At 42.9% G+C, this 17,085-nt stretch overlaps 1 protein-coding gene and 1 long non-coding RNA gene across 6 annotated transcripts; one reads left to right on the top strand and one right to left on the bottom strand.

Annotated features, from left to right (window-relative positions):
- Nucleotides 1-77: 77 nt before the first annotated feature.
- Nucleotides 78-1,136, bottom strand: LOC120654060. Its single transcript, XR_005666962.1, has 3 exons — nucleotides 1,042-1,136; nucleotides 898-972; nucleotides 78-815 (listed from the first exon to the last, which is right to left on the bottom strand). It is a non-coding gene; the product is annotated as an uncharacterized LOC120654060 (long non-coding RNA).
- Nucleotides 1,137-3,836: 2,700 nt separating this feature from the next.
- LOC120655687 (oligoribonuclease-like) lies at nucleotides 3,837-13,034 on the top strand. Of its 5 annotated transcripts, none has more exons than XM_039933627.1 (9): nucleotides 3,837-6,493; nucleotides 6,895-7,023; nucleotides 7,546-7,656; nucleotides 8,285-8,361; nucleotides 9,037-9,118; nucleotides 9,217-9,272; nucleotides 10,052-10,138; nucleotides 12,156-12,246; nucleotides 12,526-13,034. In XM_039933627.1, the coding sequence occupies exons 1-9, from the start codon at nucleotides 6,451-6,453 to the stop codon at nucleotides 12,645-12,647; spliced, it is 798 nt and encodes a 265-aa protein (XP_039789561.1). In that variant the 5' UTR covers nucleotides 3,837-6,450; the 3' UTR covers nucleotides 12,648-13,034. The 5 variants fall into 5 exon arrangements, with proteins under 5 accessions (XP_039789561.1, XP_039789564.1, XP_039789562.1 ...); XM_039933630.1 differs by having other exon boundaries at nucleotides 6,861-7,023; XM_039933628.1 differs by having other exon boundaries at nucleotides 6,572-7,023.
- The last annotated feature ends 4,051 nt before the right edge of the window (nucleotides 13,035-17,085 follow it).

The raw sequence follows: 17,085 nt of genomic DNA, 5'->3' as shown, positions 1-17,085 counted from the left end.
GTGCCCATTTCCATAATACATAGCAACAGACTAGGTAGGTAAATTTCTGATCAATTACACTATCGTATCTGCTTCAAGCTATTTGGGCTGTGATATATAAGAGATTCTGCACATAATCTATTTCTGCAATAGTTACAGTTCCAACTAGGTACACTCGAAATCTTTGCAGTGTAGTACATCTGACTATAACCACAGAACAGGGGAGCTGTATCACGAACAAACCAAGGATCTGAGCTTTGCAGTGTAGAAAAACGACAAAGGAAGAATTACATTAGAGCTACAGCTGAACGCATGGCTTCATGCTAGTTGCTTGGCATAAGCTCCTCTAAGTTTCTAACTTGGCTGGAGCAGGAAGTTCTGCATTGCTGCGAGTGGCAATGTTGGTGAGGTGGCTTTTGTCAGGGACAAGCATGAAAGTAGCCTCCTTGAAGCCGATGGTGTTGACGCCCTTGGTGACTGATCCACCATTTCCAGAGCCTGCATTCTGAGCTCCATTGGGTAGCCATTGACACATCCAATTCTTGGACCAGCCCCAGTGCTCCATTTCAGGCACAGCCTATGGCCAAGTTGATAGGACTTGGACTCGACCTTGGATTTCATCCTCTCAGGAATTGCCTTTTGCGAGGCGTCGGTGGACCTGGGGCTTTGAGGACCACCTGACAAGGTTATTTGTATGTTGGCTTGGCTAGTTTTGCAGGAACATTCTCGCCTTCATCACCTTCTATCATGTTTGGAGGGGAATCCACTTCTGGAGTAACTGAACCCTTGAATTCAGCAGTAAGGACTAAGGTTCTGTGAAAGCGAATCTGAGAGGCCTAAAGCAAGAACATTAAATGAATTCATCTGCAATTTGGTGAGGCAAGACTATTTTAACTTGTGAATGGTTAAAATAGTTACCTCAACTTCTTTGAGATCAACTCCATTCTCTTCAAGCAAGTTCATGAAATTGCTGGGTTCTCTGCACTTGGTTCTCTGCACATAGAAAGTAAAATACTTTGATCGAATTCTAACATTTAATAGGGTATGGTTGCTACAAAATACCTTGACAGCTCCATTTTCTGCTGTAAATCTTCCAGCAGCTATGGTAGTGCCTCCTGCTGAAAAGCTGCAATGCTGGAATACACCTCTCTTTTTCCTGGATGGATAAATCAGGTTGTACAAATATATTTAGTGGTGCAAAACGTAATGTAACAAAATGAGACATAAGATATTTTATCTTTTCAGCAGAAACGCAAGTCCAAAGACCTTGTAGGAGTAGAAAAGTTACCTTCTCACAGCATAGAGTCGTTTTGCTTTGCTCATAACAAAAATTCACTTAGTCCATTTAGGACCATGGCTTCTATCAAGTGGTTCTCCAGCTGTTTATGTATAATCTTTCCCTCATTAATGATGTATTCATAGTGCTCACGCTCTTGCTGCAAGACATTGGATACATGTTAGAGCTTGGAACCATGTGGGAGGTTTATATCAAGAAAATAATAAGAGAGATTATATTCTTGACAGAATTCTGAAGAGAATGGGATGCAACCCAAGTTTTGATCATTTTTTATATTTTTTGTTTTCAACTTTCTTGTATTTCAGTTTTCCAATAGCTCGAGGTAACATGCGTAGGAGGGGAATATACAGCAAGTGACTTGCAGTTACTTGTTTGTTGTTTTTACTCTGGGTTCAGGTGAAATGAATTAGTCTAAGAGGTTGGTTCAAACATCGTGATATTCAGAGTTTTCAGTAAATTGGAATATTAAAAACTGTACCAGATATTGTTTGCTACTGAACTTCAAGTAACTGAAACAACTCAAATAGACAAAAAAAAAGGGCACACCAAAATTCAGAGTGCATGCAGGAAGAAGTTAGAACCTCCAATGGTCTAAAATATTCAGTCTTCAGTTCAGACAACATGTTGTCGCCTTTGCAGTCCAAAGAGAACTATAACCAGCATTTGTGGTACCAGTGTACAACTCAAAAGGTAGTGTTTGTACCAATTCATTTTGTCCTGAATCCAGAACAAAACCACCAGTACCAGCAAATCTGAAAAATTGTTGTGTATTAGTAGCATATATAATTCACAGTCGCCTTGTTTGTTGAGCTCATATTTCTTGCTGTTTCATTTTGGTCTGGATCCAACTAGAAAAACTCTTGAGGGCGCTAGCTATTGCAAAACTGAAAAACGATCAAAACGCAAAGAAGGGAACCAGTTCAGCTGACCAGAACTCGTATCTCTGTGCTGAGGCCTAGATGCGCTCGAACTTGGCGTCCATCTTGAGCGCCGCCTCCTTGGCCTCCAGCGGGTTGGCATGGCCGCGGCCGCGGCCATCAAGCGGCACCCGTTCTTCGGCGGCGTCAGCTGGGCGCTGCTCCGGTGCGCCGCGCCGCTGTACTACGTGCCAGCGCCAGTATAGCGCGCATGATTCCTATCCCAAACGGCGTCGACCTTCGGCGACGGCGATGGCGGCGACTGGCGAGCGCTCGCAAGGTCCCTGGCCCCAGCAGCACCGGTTGCCTCTCGCGACGGCCTCGCTCCTCCTGCGCGCCAGAACAGCGGCGCCAAACGACGGCCGTGCCGGCCGGCACGCCGCGACGTCGCCTGTCGCCACCAGACACCGACGGCGATCCAGGGGCTGGCAATGGCAGAGGGAGGAGGGAGCGGAAGGGGATTTGTGCGCAGCAGCAGGAGCATGCGAGAGACAACTCTGGGGTGGGTCGACTATGGCAGAGCCGCGGAGGAGACTGCTTTCGTCGAGGCTCTTCCAGCAGTTCTAGCTCTAGACGTGTTTCTCTTCGCTCAGTGATGCCGGCTGTCAAAAACCATGATGTGCTCAAAAATCGAAAGCACAAAGGAAACATGAGAATGAGACTTCCATGTGGCTGCCAGCCGCGTTCGTTGGGTGCTCACCTTGTGAACAATTGAATTTCAAGGCAGGCATCCTTTTTATTCAAACTTCACGTTATTAAGCCTAGGCCCTAACAACGTAATAGTGTTGTGTGGCATTAGTCCGACTCCACGAAAGCATCATTCACGAAGATTTCTCAACAAATTCCTAAAAAGAAACAATTCTTCTTTAATTCCCTTTATTTTAGATGTCTTCTAACCGGCCGGCCACATCTTCCGCAGCCCTCCCTTTTCCAATAAACTATTACTATTAGAACAATATGTACTCCAACATTTCTCCAATATATTTCTCTTTTTTCAATAGTTACTGATTTGTCTTAATATTATACCCTAATTTCTCTCAAAAAAGGGAGAGATGAACTCTTCTAATACAGTAGTTCTTTTAACACAAGATTATTAGGAGACGGTAAAAGTATCTTTTCTAATAATCCATAAAAGTGATATTGAAACATTAACACTATAATGGAAAAGTGTTTATTAGGGACTGTTAGAGATGCTCATACCATTGCCTCATTTCCTCTCTTTTCACCCACGCAATGGACAAATAATGAGCGCAGGGGTGGATTTGAGACGCGTGGCGTGGTGCTAGAATAATGGGTACCATACTACTTGCCATGATGAAGTATTGGGACTAGGTTGAGTCTTATTTCCTTTTCTTTTCGTTTTCCTTTTCCAATTGAAAAAGATTGCTGATATTTTTAATGATATTTTTCCAAATTTTAGATTAAAAACATTTATTTTAGAAAAATTTCTTTTGTTTCCTTTTCCAATTGTCTAACATAAGTGTTTAAATAATAGTTCTTAAATAAACTTTAGAGCTTTCAAAAAATTATTTTTGCAAAAATTTATGATGCTTTTTACAATATTTTTAATCTTCAAAATATTCAAGCAATTTAAATATAAAGTTTAGTCATATATATTTATAATAAAAGCTCTATAGGGCTGATATCCCGTCCCCTGCTTCGCTCCTTCTGGGGGCGGCTCGGGCGGAACCGCAAGCCCGAGCGCCGCCGCCCCCCGCAAACCCGGCCACCCCATCTCGCCGCCGCTCGAGCGGCCACCGGAAGTCCGGTCGGCCGCGAGGAAGGCCGTGGCGGGGCTCCAACTCCCCCTTTTTTCTCTCCTCCCCCCTCTCGCCCTCTCTCGGTGGCTGCCCTTCTGCGGCGGCGGCGGCGGCCTTCTCCCGGCGGCTCGGGGCCGGATCCGGGCCCCCGGTCGCCGGATCTGCCCTCCCTAGGCTTGGCTCGGCGGGGCGGGCGGCGTTGCTCGCGGCCTGGCGCTTGGCGCGGTGTGGGATGCGGCCTGGCGGGCGGGGCGCGTCCTGGTGCGGCGGCGGTGGCGGCGGCGCTCGCGGCGGGGCGCGGTGGTGCCGGTCGTGGCGGCGCCATTCGGCTGGCGCGCGGCGTGGAGCGGTGGTAGCAGCTCCTGGCGCGGCGCTTCTCCTCCTCCTCGTTTGGCGGGCGTGACCGTGCGGGGGGCTGCTGCGGCACCTGTCGGGCCGGATCCGGTGTCTCTGCTACCGGATTCGGCGGTGGTGGTTGTGGATCTGCGTCGGCGGCAGCTCTGGCTTCGGGGCTGCGCTTCATCGGGTCGGCGTGGCTGCGGTTGTTTGCGGCGCACGCCTCATGGCGGCTGACATTTGGCACCCACGGTGGCGGGTGCCGGAGCCGGCGTTGTTGGTCATCGACAGACTCGAAGTTTGGCGGGGTTACGCATACGGTGGAGTTAGGCCCGGCTCTACAGGTTGTTTCCTCGGAGAATGGTGATGGCCGACGCAGCTGTGCGGCTGCTTCGCGCAGCTGGCGCGTCGATGCCCTTCTGAGGAACTCCTGTACAATGGCAGGACAATGGCAATGGCGGTGCTGGTTGGGTGGAGGCCCAGCTTCTTGGCTGACAACCGTCTAGAGCGAGGGCTTCTTTGGGCGAAAGCCTCGACGATAGTGACGCCGGTTGGCGCCACTTTCCCTGTTGGGGGCATCGTTTTCCCCTCTAGCGCTCTCATACAAGGGTGAAAACCCTGTAACAGCGGCGCCATCGGCGTCGCTCCCTTCATGAAGGCATCGCGTTTTGGATTTTCGTCGTGGCTTTGAAGTCTCCTTTGGCGGTTGCGCTTGCTTCTCGGCGCTTGGATCATGCGTGGACGCGGGGTCTTGCAACGTGAAGTCGGAGCTGCTGCGCGGGGGGCGTGGCTTGGCAACGATGACATGTGGTGAGACTCCTGTCCATTAATGGCTGGGACTTTTGCTGGGGGTTGCAATAGCCGGCGGCGAGGCGTGGGCTCGTGTTTGGAAGTCAGAGCTGCTCTTTGCGGGGTGCTTGAGCTTGGCAACGATGACCGGTCGCGGGCGTTTGCTTTGGGGCAGCTGGTGGATGTTCTGTGGATGGCCTGCTATGAGAAGTCGGAGCTGCTGGAAGCATTGCTTCCATGCTTGGCAACGATGACCCATAGTTGTGTGTCGTGTTGTGCTCAACTGTGTCGCGTGGGTTGGTTAGCCTCCGGGGTGCTTTTTTGGCATCACGCCGACTAGCTTTCTTGTACATAATTATTTCTTTCGTCTTAATTGAGCGGCAGAGCTCCTGCCTTTGTTTCAAAAAAAAAAAGTTCTATCGTTTAGGTTTTTATAAAGATGTTTTTTTCAGCCTTTTACCATTGGTGAAATTTTTCCTTTTTTGTTTCTTTTCAAAAAATCTTGCTAGAAAATTTTATTTTTAATTAGGAAACATTTGGTTTCCTGAGCTAAGTGCATCTTTAGAAAACTCTTTATATTTTTCTAGTTTATAGGAATAGAGATTTGGTGAAGAAATACCCTCCATCTGCTTATTCAATTGGATATCTAAATATAGACATTCTATATTTTGGGTTTTTTGGTAGTCGAATATGAAGAGCCAGAATAACTTTTTAGACTACGCATAAGATATCAAAAAACTGTTAGGAAGTACAAAGATATACAAAATAATTTTATTTAAATAACTCTCTAAATAATGATTTAAAGAGGAGTAGATTTTAGAAAAACTTTTGAAGGCGCTCTAACCATTTTTCTCTTCTCCAAGAGTCTTTCTAAAATTTACTCTTTAAATTATTATTTAGAGAGTCATTTGAGTAAAAATTATTTTATATATCTTTGTACTTCCAACAGCTTTTCTATATCTCGTGGGTAGTCTAGAGAGTCAATCTCGCTCTCCATCTTTAGCTAGCGAGAACTCCGAAATAGAAGATGTCTACATTTAAATATCCAATTCAAGTGGCTGTTCAAAATCTCTATTTCTATGAACTAGAAAGAATATAAAAAAAATCTCTTGGAGATGCTTTAAAATCGGCTACGTCTCTAGAACATCCCAGTTGCTTTGCCCTGTTGCGCACCGCACCGCACCGCACACCCACCTCCCCGCGAGACAAAATAAAATTACCTCTTCCCGTTCCACGATTTACTTTTGTTTCCTTCCCCACTAAACAATTTGTTGCGACTCATCTTCGGCAACCTCGCCGCCGGCGACTTGACGGAACAAACCTGGCCTCCGACTGAAGTCTTCTCTCGTTGGCAAGCGTCGCCGCCGTCCTCATGCTGTGCCCCCTCAACTGTACTGGACTCGCGTCGAGTGGAGGTCCGTCGGGACTTGGATTGATTTTTTTCCCTTGTTGCTAATAATAGGGGAATTGATTTGCTCGGTTATGGCTTCTAGGTGACCTTTCTTTCGCTGTGCCGGAGAATAATCAAACGCACCAAATCAGCATTCAGATTGCCGCGTAGTTGCAGAATTGTTTACTTCGTGCGGCCATGTACTATATATTCCGTCATCTATCCATCCATGGTTAACATGAAAGTTTATTTTATAAGAAGTTTGGAGGTTCAGCTGAACCCACATGCCCTCCCTCGCTTTGTGCCCCTGGAAAAAAGCAAACTTAGATGGCCTTGCGTGATTGGATCCAGATGAATCTGACTGCATTAATATGCTTGTATCTTCAATACAGTGTTAAGTTGAATTAGCTGAAGGTCGTATTTCAGAAATGAGGAAGCTTGGGAACATGTTTTCGGCTCTACACCTAGATGCTGAAAATAGTGGGGAAGATAACAGTGGAGCTGAAGTTGCGCAGGCATTTTCCACGACAGAAGAAACTGCTTCCAGGGAACTTGGTTAGTACTCCTGTAACCTCTTTTGGTCTTTGAATGGAGCTTGTGTATAACATGTGAAAGTTCTCTTTCTTTTCTCTGCATGGGGAATTGCCTGTCTAGCTCATGTCAGTCCCTGCAATTTTCAGCAGCTGCATAGTATTTCGTGGTTTATGGGGGTCTCCTCAATGACAAAAAATGTATGGACAAAAATTTACCAGTGGCATAACCAATATTTTCCTGAAATGATTTGGTAACGTGCAGCAATTTGCCAAGGTCATGAGCCCTTATCTCTTTTCTTTGAGATAAATTAGTCCATGCACTGCTATGCAAAATTTTGGTACTGCCATATTCGCTAATTCTTTTTTACCAAAATTTCCAATTGACTTTTGCAGTAACAGAATGAAAATTAATCTACTTCTTTTGGTAGAGGACCCTCAGTTTGTACTTCTGATTATTTCATGTCTTTGTTTATGTCCACATGCTGATTGTAGTCATTTTAAAGCTTCATTGTCTCAAAAGTCATTGATGTCATTGCCAATGCAGGTAAAACTGAGCAGAATGAAACAATTGCAGTACACTATGAGGAAGGGGCACTTGTATCATCCTCTGGTGATTACAGGATGCCTTTAGTATGGATAGACTTGGAAATGACTGGTGAGGCTTTTAAAAATTTCTACAATTTGTTTTATCTTAAACTTTTTAGAGAAGTCAGTTTTGGTGTTGCGTTGTCATTTACTCGGTTCTTTCAATTTTCCTACTTTTTTAGTTTTTAATCAAGAAGCTAGTCTATATATTTGAATTTTGAAGAAATTAGTTATGTATTTTGGAATAGTTCACCTTATACTTTCAGGACTTCAAAATTATGGTGTTATTCATGGTTTCTTATGACGTGATTTTACATAGCAGATATGTTCCAACATAGAATCTACTGAGCAACTGGACAAACTACAGACCGTGGAGGGTCCAATCTCATTTTTTTTAATAACCTTTTGTGTTGGCCTGAAACAAGAAATGCTACTTCAGTGCAATATAAATATTTGGGAATATTTTATGATGACTTACTTTCCTGGAACATTATTGATCCTGAGTATTTTTAACTCTGACCTCATAAAAGGTTTTGTTGCTTGTAAACTAGTTATTTTGTTATCTCTTCCAGATAGTTTGTTTTATTAATAGATGTACAGGAAAAAATGTTACTATTTTGTTATCTTTGTATTCAACCATGATAACATGCTTCAGCCTTAAATGACTAATGTAAGCGCACACTTCCTGGATTGTTTAGGTTTGGATATTACGAAAGATCGGATTTTGGAGATTGCTTGTATCATTACGGATGGTAAACTTACAAAACAAATAGAGGTTGCTGGTTAACTGAAGTACCTTTGTTGGTTTGTTCCATATTGGATGGTGTTGTTTTCATACTGATGTTTTTGTCTGACTGTACTATAATAATATCTTAATCCATCTATTGATGCGCAGCTCTCCTGCGTGTTCGAGAAAAAAAATATTAATCCCTCTGCTCCTAAATACTTCTGCTCGTTAAAACTATGTGGAGTAGTAGATGTCCAATCTTGATAGCTGATATTTCTGTGCACACAAGTTATTGGTACTGAAAAGCTTGATTGCATAAGGATGCTTTTATGTTTAATAATCGAGGGACCAGCGATTTTAAATAGAAATATGTTTACAGAGTTGACCCCAATTTTCACACTAGATTGTGGTGATAGGTTTCATTGTGTTAGTTCCATCATCATTTTTGTAGCTAATTTTGAATATCAGGTCACTGCTAACTAGATGTTTATTGACACATTATCCCATTGTTAATGTTAACTGATGTTCCATGTGGAATGTGATACTTTGAATGCTTTAGTACAGTGTCCATGCACTCCATGACAATGCTCCACGAGTAACCAGATCACAGTCCAAAAGGTGTTTTATTTATAGTTCTCTGGTCATGTCAGTGTTGCATACATGTGTGTGTCAGCACCTTCTATAAATAGAATTGTTTAATATGTTTTTCTTGGTATTTTGCAGGGTCCTGACTTGGTTATAAACCAGAGCAAAGATTGTTTAGATAATATGGATGAATGGTGCAAAACTCACCACTCAGCTAGTGGTAAATAGCACTCTTTTTCTAAAATTTTTCTAAGGTAGCATTTGCTGTTGTATTTTTATGTCTGAATATGAATCTGATACCACTGATTTCTGATTTAGGTTTGACAGAAAAAGTACTGCAGAGTGAACTTTCTGAATGTGATGCAGAGGCACAAGTATGTTTCTTTTCATTTTTTGGTAAACATGTCATCTTTTTTCCTGGAATTTTGTTTGTAGACATGTCTGAAGTTACAGCACTTAACATTATTGAAAATGCTAAATCCTAGGCTTGTTTGCCGTCTCCAGTGATGCATCTGCAATACTCTAGTAATCTAGTTTAATTTAACAGCTTTGTTATTCTCAAAGTTCAGACAAGTTCACATATTGTTTACTCATTTGTACCTGTACTAAGTATCGTTAAACTCTATACCTGAATCCCTGTAGTTCAGGAATTTGGTCGTGTTGCAAATATCAATGCATGATTAGGCACCACTCTCCCACATAGCACGTAGTCAGACAACCAAGACACCTATGTGTTGAATCAGGAGCTGACCATGTAGTGATGCGAACATTGTAACATATATGTCAATTTGACCTAGAAATATGCTCAAACATTTTTTTCATTTTGAAGTTAAGAAGGTTCACTTTGGGAAAATAATTTGTTGAAATGTTGATCAAATTGTGTAGTTCACGAGGGCTACTGCAAGCATTTCATTGCCTGTGAATTTGGAATTCGTATATGAAGTTCATCTAAATTCTTTCTTTTGGCTAACAGTATTGCATTGTTTTAGTACAGCAATTACATCAAATCATAAATATTCCCACCTCTTTATATCTAACTAACTAGTTGTCATACTGAAGACACTAGATCTCAAGAGTTCGCTCTCCTGAATTGCCATAGTCAATGTAATGTTTTTTTTCTTGTTTTCTTCTACTGATACTGATGCATTGGCAGGTGTTAGACTTCGTTAGGAGGCATATAAGTTCAGGCACCCCATTATTAGCTGGGAATTCTGTTTATGTGGATTTATTATTTCTGAAGGTTAGTATGAATAACTTGAAATCCTTCTTTTCTCTCTTTGTTGGTACGGTATCTTTTACTTCTACTCTGCACTTTTATTAAGTCTAGTGTACCCCCAAGAACAATGAAATTAGTACACTTGACCTTCAACTTCTGAATCAAATATTAAACTCCCTCTTTTTTATAGAACCAAGTTATTTTTACCGCGGTGCTTTCTTTGGAAATTTGGAAATTGTGCAGCTGATATTGGCGTGGTTTTGCTTTTCCCTCTAATCATTTAGTCTCAAATTCACCACCTAGACTATATAGGGATGTTAAAGTACCTGGGTTTTAGGTGATGAGGTGCTTAAATAACATTTAAGGATGTTAAAAAAATGCTTGTTACGACCTGTGTTCACAAATTATCACTATTTTCTTCTGGAGTGTGCCTATAAAGTTAATAAAGTTACAGTGTTAATATTTCTATTGTCATTAATTTAAAAATATTGATACTCTGAACAAGGGAGATGTTCAGAGTTGTACTAACTACCGTGGGATTAAGCTGATGAGCCATACGATGAAGCTCTGGGAGAGGGTTATCGAGTACCGCCTAAGAAGAGTGACAAGTGACCCAAAACCAGTTTGGGTTCATGCCTGGAAGGTCGACCATGGAGGCGATTTTCCTAATACGACAGTTGATGGAGAGATATAGGGAGCAGAAGAAGGACTTGCACATGGTCTTTATTGACCTCGAGAAGGCGTATGACAAAATACCGAGAAATGTCATGTGGTGGGCCTTAGAGAAGCACAAAGTCCCTACTAAGTACATTACCCTCATCAAGGATATGTACAAGAATGCGATGACGTTTGTCCGGACATGTGGTGGCGATACCACTGACTTTCCTATTAACATAGGTCTACATTAAGGGTCGGCATTGAGCCCTTATTTATTTGCTTTGGTGATGGATGAGGTCACAAGGGACATACAAGGTGATATCCCTTGGTGTATGCTGTTTGCTGATGATGTGGTGCTAGTGGACGAGAGTAGAGTAGAGGTAAATAGGAAGTTAGAGCTGTGGAGACGCACATTAGAGTCAAAAGGGTTCAGACTTAGTAGGACCAAGACCGAGTATATGATGTGCGATTTCAGCGCATCTAGACAAGAGGGTGGTGACGTTAGTCTCGATGGGCAAGTGGTGGCCCAGAAGGACACTTTTCGGTATTTAGGTTCGATGCTACAAAAGGATGGCGACATTGATGAAGATGTTAGGCATAGAATCTCAGCTGGCTGGTTGAAATGGCGTCAAGCTTCTGGTGTCCTCTGTGACAGCAGAGTGCCACAAAAGCTAGGTAAGTTCTACAGGACAGCGATTCGCCCGGCGATGTTATACGGTGTTGAATGTTGGCCTACAAAAAGGCGACATGTCCAACAACTGAGTGTAGCAGAGATGCGGATGTTACGGTGGTTTTGCGGGCACACAAGGAGGGATAGAGTCTGGAACGAAGCTATTCGGGAAAGGGTAGGGGTGGCACCAATTGAGTAGAAACTTACCCAACATCGGTTGAGATGGTTTGGACATGTCCAACGCAGGCCTTCGGAGGCGCCGGTGCGTAGTGGGGTGCTAAAGTGTGTTGATAAGGTAAAGAGGGGTAGAGGTAGACTTAAACTGACTTGGGACGAGTCGGTTAAGAGAGACCTTAAAGATTGGGATATCTCTGAGGAGTTAGCTTTGGATAGGAGCGCTTGGAGACTAGCTATCAACGTGCCTGAACCTTGACCTTTGTGTCTTTTGGGTTTCATCTCTAGCCTACCCCAACTCGTTTGGGACAAAAGGTTATGTTGTTGTTGTTGTTGATACTCTAGGTTTTAAGGCTTTGGAAACTTGGCAGAACATGTCATCTAATCATGACTGTAGGGATGTGGAACACATTAACTGTAACATATTTCTCATTATAAAAAGGATGGGTATTCCCACTTTGTGAAAGCATTTTCCATCTCAATTTTGAGGTATTTTCAGCTCTTGGGGGATGACATTTCTGTTTTCTGTTTTCCTGCCAGAAGTATATGCCACAGCTTGCAGCCATTTTCTCTCATGTAATTGTTGATGTGAGCAGTGTGATGGCTCTGTGCATGAGATGGTATCCCAAAGGTAAACTAAATCTGATGACCGATGGCCCATTTCAAGTTTCTGAAGTTGGTAGTTACAAAATGCTTAAAAGTGGCAACACGTTACATGTTTTAGCATCGCTGTAGTTTTCATTCGTAGCTACATATACCAAATTAGAATTTGCAGCAATCCAGTAAGGTAATGCGGCTGTGGTTTACCATCTGCTAGCATCCTTAAGGACCACTGTGAATGTAAGTAATCTTGCAAGACTTTGAATTGATGAAACCTGAACTTGCTCTTTTGTCATTTTACTATCAACAGAAAGGAAGCAAACTCCAAGAAAGCAGAAGGCCCACAGGGCAATGGATGATATCAAAGAAAGCATCAGAGAACTGAAGTACTACAAGGACAACATTTTCAAACCACAGAAATCTAAGCGGTAGCTGCATGAGTGAAGTATGCAGAATTGGTGTGGAATTTTCAGGTTGAAGGTCTCATGCCGCTTTGGAGCTCACATGCAAGGTTCCATTGATGTTCTGTATAATTTGTTTAGTGTTTGGGACTTGCGGCATATTCTCGATGGGATTCTGAACGCTACTAGATGAACCTCCTCGTCACTGCATCACGTACATTACATGTATTGATGTTCGCAATTACTTGGCTACTTCCAATGTTAAATGGCATGGTGTCAATGATTGGCACTGATGCCACCTCAGCGTAGCTTCTGCTATCCAGTGAAGCATCCTTCTAAGCAACTTGAATGGCCATGCAATAACTGGTTCTATAGGGAAAAAAATGCACATAGTTTTATGGGCAATTACGAACCCCAATTGTGATTTTACCTTTACTTTTTTTTTCACTTTGCAAATTTACTCTTACTGTTTGGATGTGAAGTCTCGTTTTACCTCTACTCCGTTAACCAAACAGTGTTAAAGAAGATAATTTTGTCCTTGCAAATATACTCTATATTTTTTTAGAATTTTGTGATATATCCTTGTTTACCATTCTATTTCAGCAATACTTAAATAACAATGCGTGTCGGTCTCTACTTTTGCCCAGCGTGGCCATCGGAGGCAGCGACGCGCTCCTCCAAGAGCTCGACACCTGCACGTGCCCCTGCCTCAACCCTCCAAGTGCGGCCCGAGCCTCCACGCGCATGCCCTTGCGCGCGTGGGCCGCAGCCGCCGCGCCAGCCACGCGCCGCAGCTGCTGGCCACGCCTGCCGCTCCCGCTCCTGCCCGCCACTAGTAGCTCCCGCACCTCCACGTCGTGTGCCGCCCGCCGCTCGCTAGGGTTAGAGGTGAGCAGGACCTCAGGAACGGGAGGGCGAGGGGGGAGAATTTTTTTTAATTTTAACTCTTTTTAATTTAAAATTTTAATAATAATATATCTGAATCTAAATTTTCAAAAACTAGCTCTTTTGGTCCCGCCAAAACTCGTGGCACGACTCACTGAAGGGTCGCGCCACATGCTTTGGCGCGACTAACCTGCCACGCTGGTAGCTTAGCTGACCTGGCAAGGCTGAGTCGCGCTATATGCTTTGGCGTGACTCTTCAGCGAGTCGTGCCATGCGGCGTGGCGCGACTTTTGAAGGAGTCGTGCCGTCTGGCGTGGCACGACTCTTCAGGGAGTCGCGCCGTGCGGCGTGGCGCAACTCAACTAATGGTCAGTGACGATTCGCCCACCCGTACTGAATGCAGACTCGGCTGCAACAGTAGATGCTGTTACAGGCAATACATCACAGGCCATACCAGCTAGAATTGGATATTTTGGTGCATGCATCTTCTACCAGTGTAACATGTCAAAGCTATCATTATCACACAGGAATAAATTGCCATACGAGTGAACTTTTTCTCAACTTGCAATCTCACCTTCTTGAGCAGAAGAATTAAAAGACTCACATTTCAAATGAGATGAGTATCCGTTGTACAAACTTCTTATAGTTGTACCTAGTTAATCAATATGAAAACTAACTATGTCTCCAAAAACCTTGTTTAATCGAAACTCAACAAATCCAAACTTGAATAGAGGATCAAGTATAACTAGTATGCAATTTGAGTATGAGATTTTCCAATATTTCTCAAATTTCGTCTTCATTTTTGTGTATTGCTTAGTGTGCATTTTAGTTCATGTCTCATACACAAGGTAGATTTCCTTGACATCGAGAACTGTTTTCTACATTCAATTTTTGTATATGGTTTGATCTGCACATATTACATGTATAGATTTAGTGGTAAAGAGGTTAGCAAACTGCTCTACAGAAGCCCGTACGAGTGGGCAAAATATGTGGACTTAAAATTTTAATTATCTTTAAATCCGTCTAACAACAAACACTTTCTCCATATCTCAGTTACCAATGGAGGTGAAGGTTCAAATGACCACGATGGCCTGCTAACTCAGTCGGTAATGTAACATTACGACATCTCCAATAAGCGAAAAGCATATTACGCATTCAATATTTTCAAGATATTTTGCCATCTGTACAATGAAGGTAATTGTTCTTAAGAAATGCAGAAATTCAGGTGGTACTTCGACATAATTGAATGATTTTTTTTCTTAGAAAGTTTCTCTTCTAAAGAGTGGTGTTCATGAGCAGGCTGAATTAGATTTTTCACCATAAATTATGTTAAGTGATGGTTTAATATGCTTGCAAAAATGTCCGCTATAGATAGAAAACTAGAGCCGGTTATCATTTTTCTTAGTTTCCCCTTCCAGCATGTAGGCTGAGAGCCACTAGCAGTTTTTCTTCAATGTGACTAGCCAAATGAATTTGGGCATCATGATTATCTTTAACATGTCAAGTGTGTTTTGGTCATAAAATTTTGTTTTGGCGATTCTATTGGTTACCAGAGAAACTTATGATTTGATAATGAACATGAAGTTTGCAGAAAAGGAAAGAAAAAGAGGTCACGGCCTACGGTCTACGCGCCGCTACACATGCGATTTCAACGTAAGCCTGACCAGGACCTCCACTGCGCATCGCATCAGGTTATCATGAGCTTGCTTGTTATATGTCAGTAGTTCTTAGATCCTGTGATTGCTGCGGCTCTAAGTTTGAGTCTATAATTCTCCAATATCTTTGATCATTTGGCAGCAACGAACACTGCCTTGGTGCCCAGCTGTCGGTGTTTTACCGTCGGGTTCTCCGATGGGTATCCCGAGGAGAGTGATTATGAGTAGGGACTCGCCGAGATCAGAATGCGATAGTGCAAGGAACACAAGAATTTAGACAGGTTCAGGCCGCCGGAGCGTAATACCCTACGTCATGTGTGGTGGTTTGTATTTCCTTAGGTGTTGTTCGATCTGTCTTGTCCCTTTTGAGGGAGTCCCTGATCGCCCTTATATAATCCGGGGGAACAGGATTACATGGAAAGTCCTAGTCGAGTTCTGTTAGGATCCTAATCCGAGGGGTTTGGCTGGTTTTCGAGTACGTCGACTAGTTCTACTCCTATTCAGGTAGATACAAAAAAGGTAGGACATATCCATGTGCTACTCCCTACTCTAGAATATTCCGTGCCCGTGGGCAGTCTCACTGTCCCGGGTCTGACAGGGTGTAACTATTCGCGATGAATTTAATGATGATAATTAATTCATGATTTGCTACAGTGCTGCTACAGTAACCATACTCTAATCGTGCGGTCAATGGCCTTATTAGATTGGTCTCGCGAATTTACCAGGAGTCCTGAAGGTGGTTTTGTAATTAGACTTTATTTAATACTCTAAATTGGTGGTCAAAGGTGCAAAAAGTTTTCGCGAAATTTTTTCACCCCAAACCAAACAAGGCACACAATTCTTCTTTATGTTGAAAAGTTTATGATGCCAATGATCGTGCCATGGAGGTGGAGGATAGAGTAGATTTAGAGGGGGGAGTGCGGTGCCATGGAGAAGTTGGGTGGGAGGGCCGGGGGAAGAAACAGAGGAGGAAGAAGAGGTGATCGTTTATTAAGATGAGTCATGTCACGCCACATGGCGTGGCGACTCCCGGGTGGCACGACTTGCTGAGGAGTCACGCCAAAGCATGTGGCGCGACTCAGCCTTACCAGGTCAGCTGGGTTGCCAGCGTGGAAGGTTGGTCGCGCCAAAGCATGTGGCGCGACTCTTCAGTGAGTCGCGCCACGAGTTTTGGCGTGACCAAAAGGACTAGTTTTTGAAAATTTAGATCCACATAGGTTATTATTAAAAATTTAGATTAAAAAGGATTAAAATTTAAAAAAAATCGAGGGGGGAGGGGATGGAAGAGATAAATGGTAGTTTTATCTTTTCACTCTATTAGCAAGGATTTTTTATTTTTTAAATTTGCGAAACTTTTACTACAACAATGTCAAAAATAGGGGTAAACAGAGAGTTCACGTTTCAAAGTAAGGGTAAAAATGTAGGTTAAAGAAAATAGAGGTAAAATTACTAGTTTAAAATAAGAGCAATACCTCATTAACAGAGCCAAAGCCAATGATCAAGGACTGGGAGTGGTGCCACACCTAATCGATGGTGGGCTCTCTATCTTACAGTACGCTGACGACACAATATTTTTCATGGACCATAATTTGGAACAAGCTCAAAACATGAAGAACATTCTTTGCACTTTTGAGCAGTTATCTAGTCTTAAAATCAATTTTCACAAAAGTGAAATTTTCTGCTTTGGCGAAGCTAAGAACTACAAAAACCATTACATGAAACTGTTTGGTTGCAACTCAGGTAACTTCCCAATCAAATACTTAGGCATTCTGATCCATTATAGGATGCTGCCTAATAATGATTGGGTTAGGATCCAAGAAAGATTTGAGCAACGTCTCAGTAGTTGGAAAGGGAAAAACCTTTCAACTGGAGGCAGATTGACACTTATCAATTCAGTCCTTAGCAGCCTTCCCATGTACATGATGTTTT

The sequence above is a fragment of the Panicum virgatum genome, chromosome 1N (genome assembly GCF_016808335.1).
Source record: "Panicum virgatum strain AP13 chromosome 1N, P.virgatum_v5, whole genome shotgun sequence".
Lineage (NCBI taxonomy): Eukaryota > Viridiplantae > Streptophyta > Magnoliopsida > Poales > Poaceae > Panicum > Panicum virgatum.
This window is presented reverse-complemented; position numbering and strand designations above follow the sequence as displayed.

Excerpts from the sequence above, each read along its gene's own strand:
- LOC120655687 (XM_039933627.1), top strand. The coding sequence starts at position 6,451 with ATGCTGTGCCCCCTCAACTGTACTGGACTCGCGTCGAGTGGAG. Across the intron at positions 9,119-9,216 it reads AACTCACCACTCAGCTAGTG|GTTTGACAGAAAAAGTACTG; the intron begins GTAAATAGCACT and ends TTTCTGATTTAG. Across the intron at positions 9,273-10,051 it reads AATGTGATGCAGAGGCACAA|GTGTTAGACTTCGTTAGGAG; the intron begins GTATGTTTCTTT and ends ATGCATTGGCAG.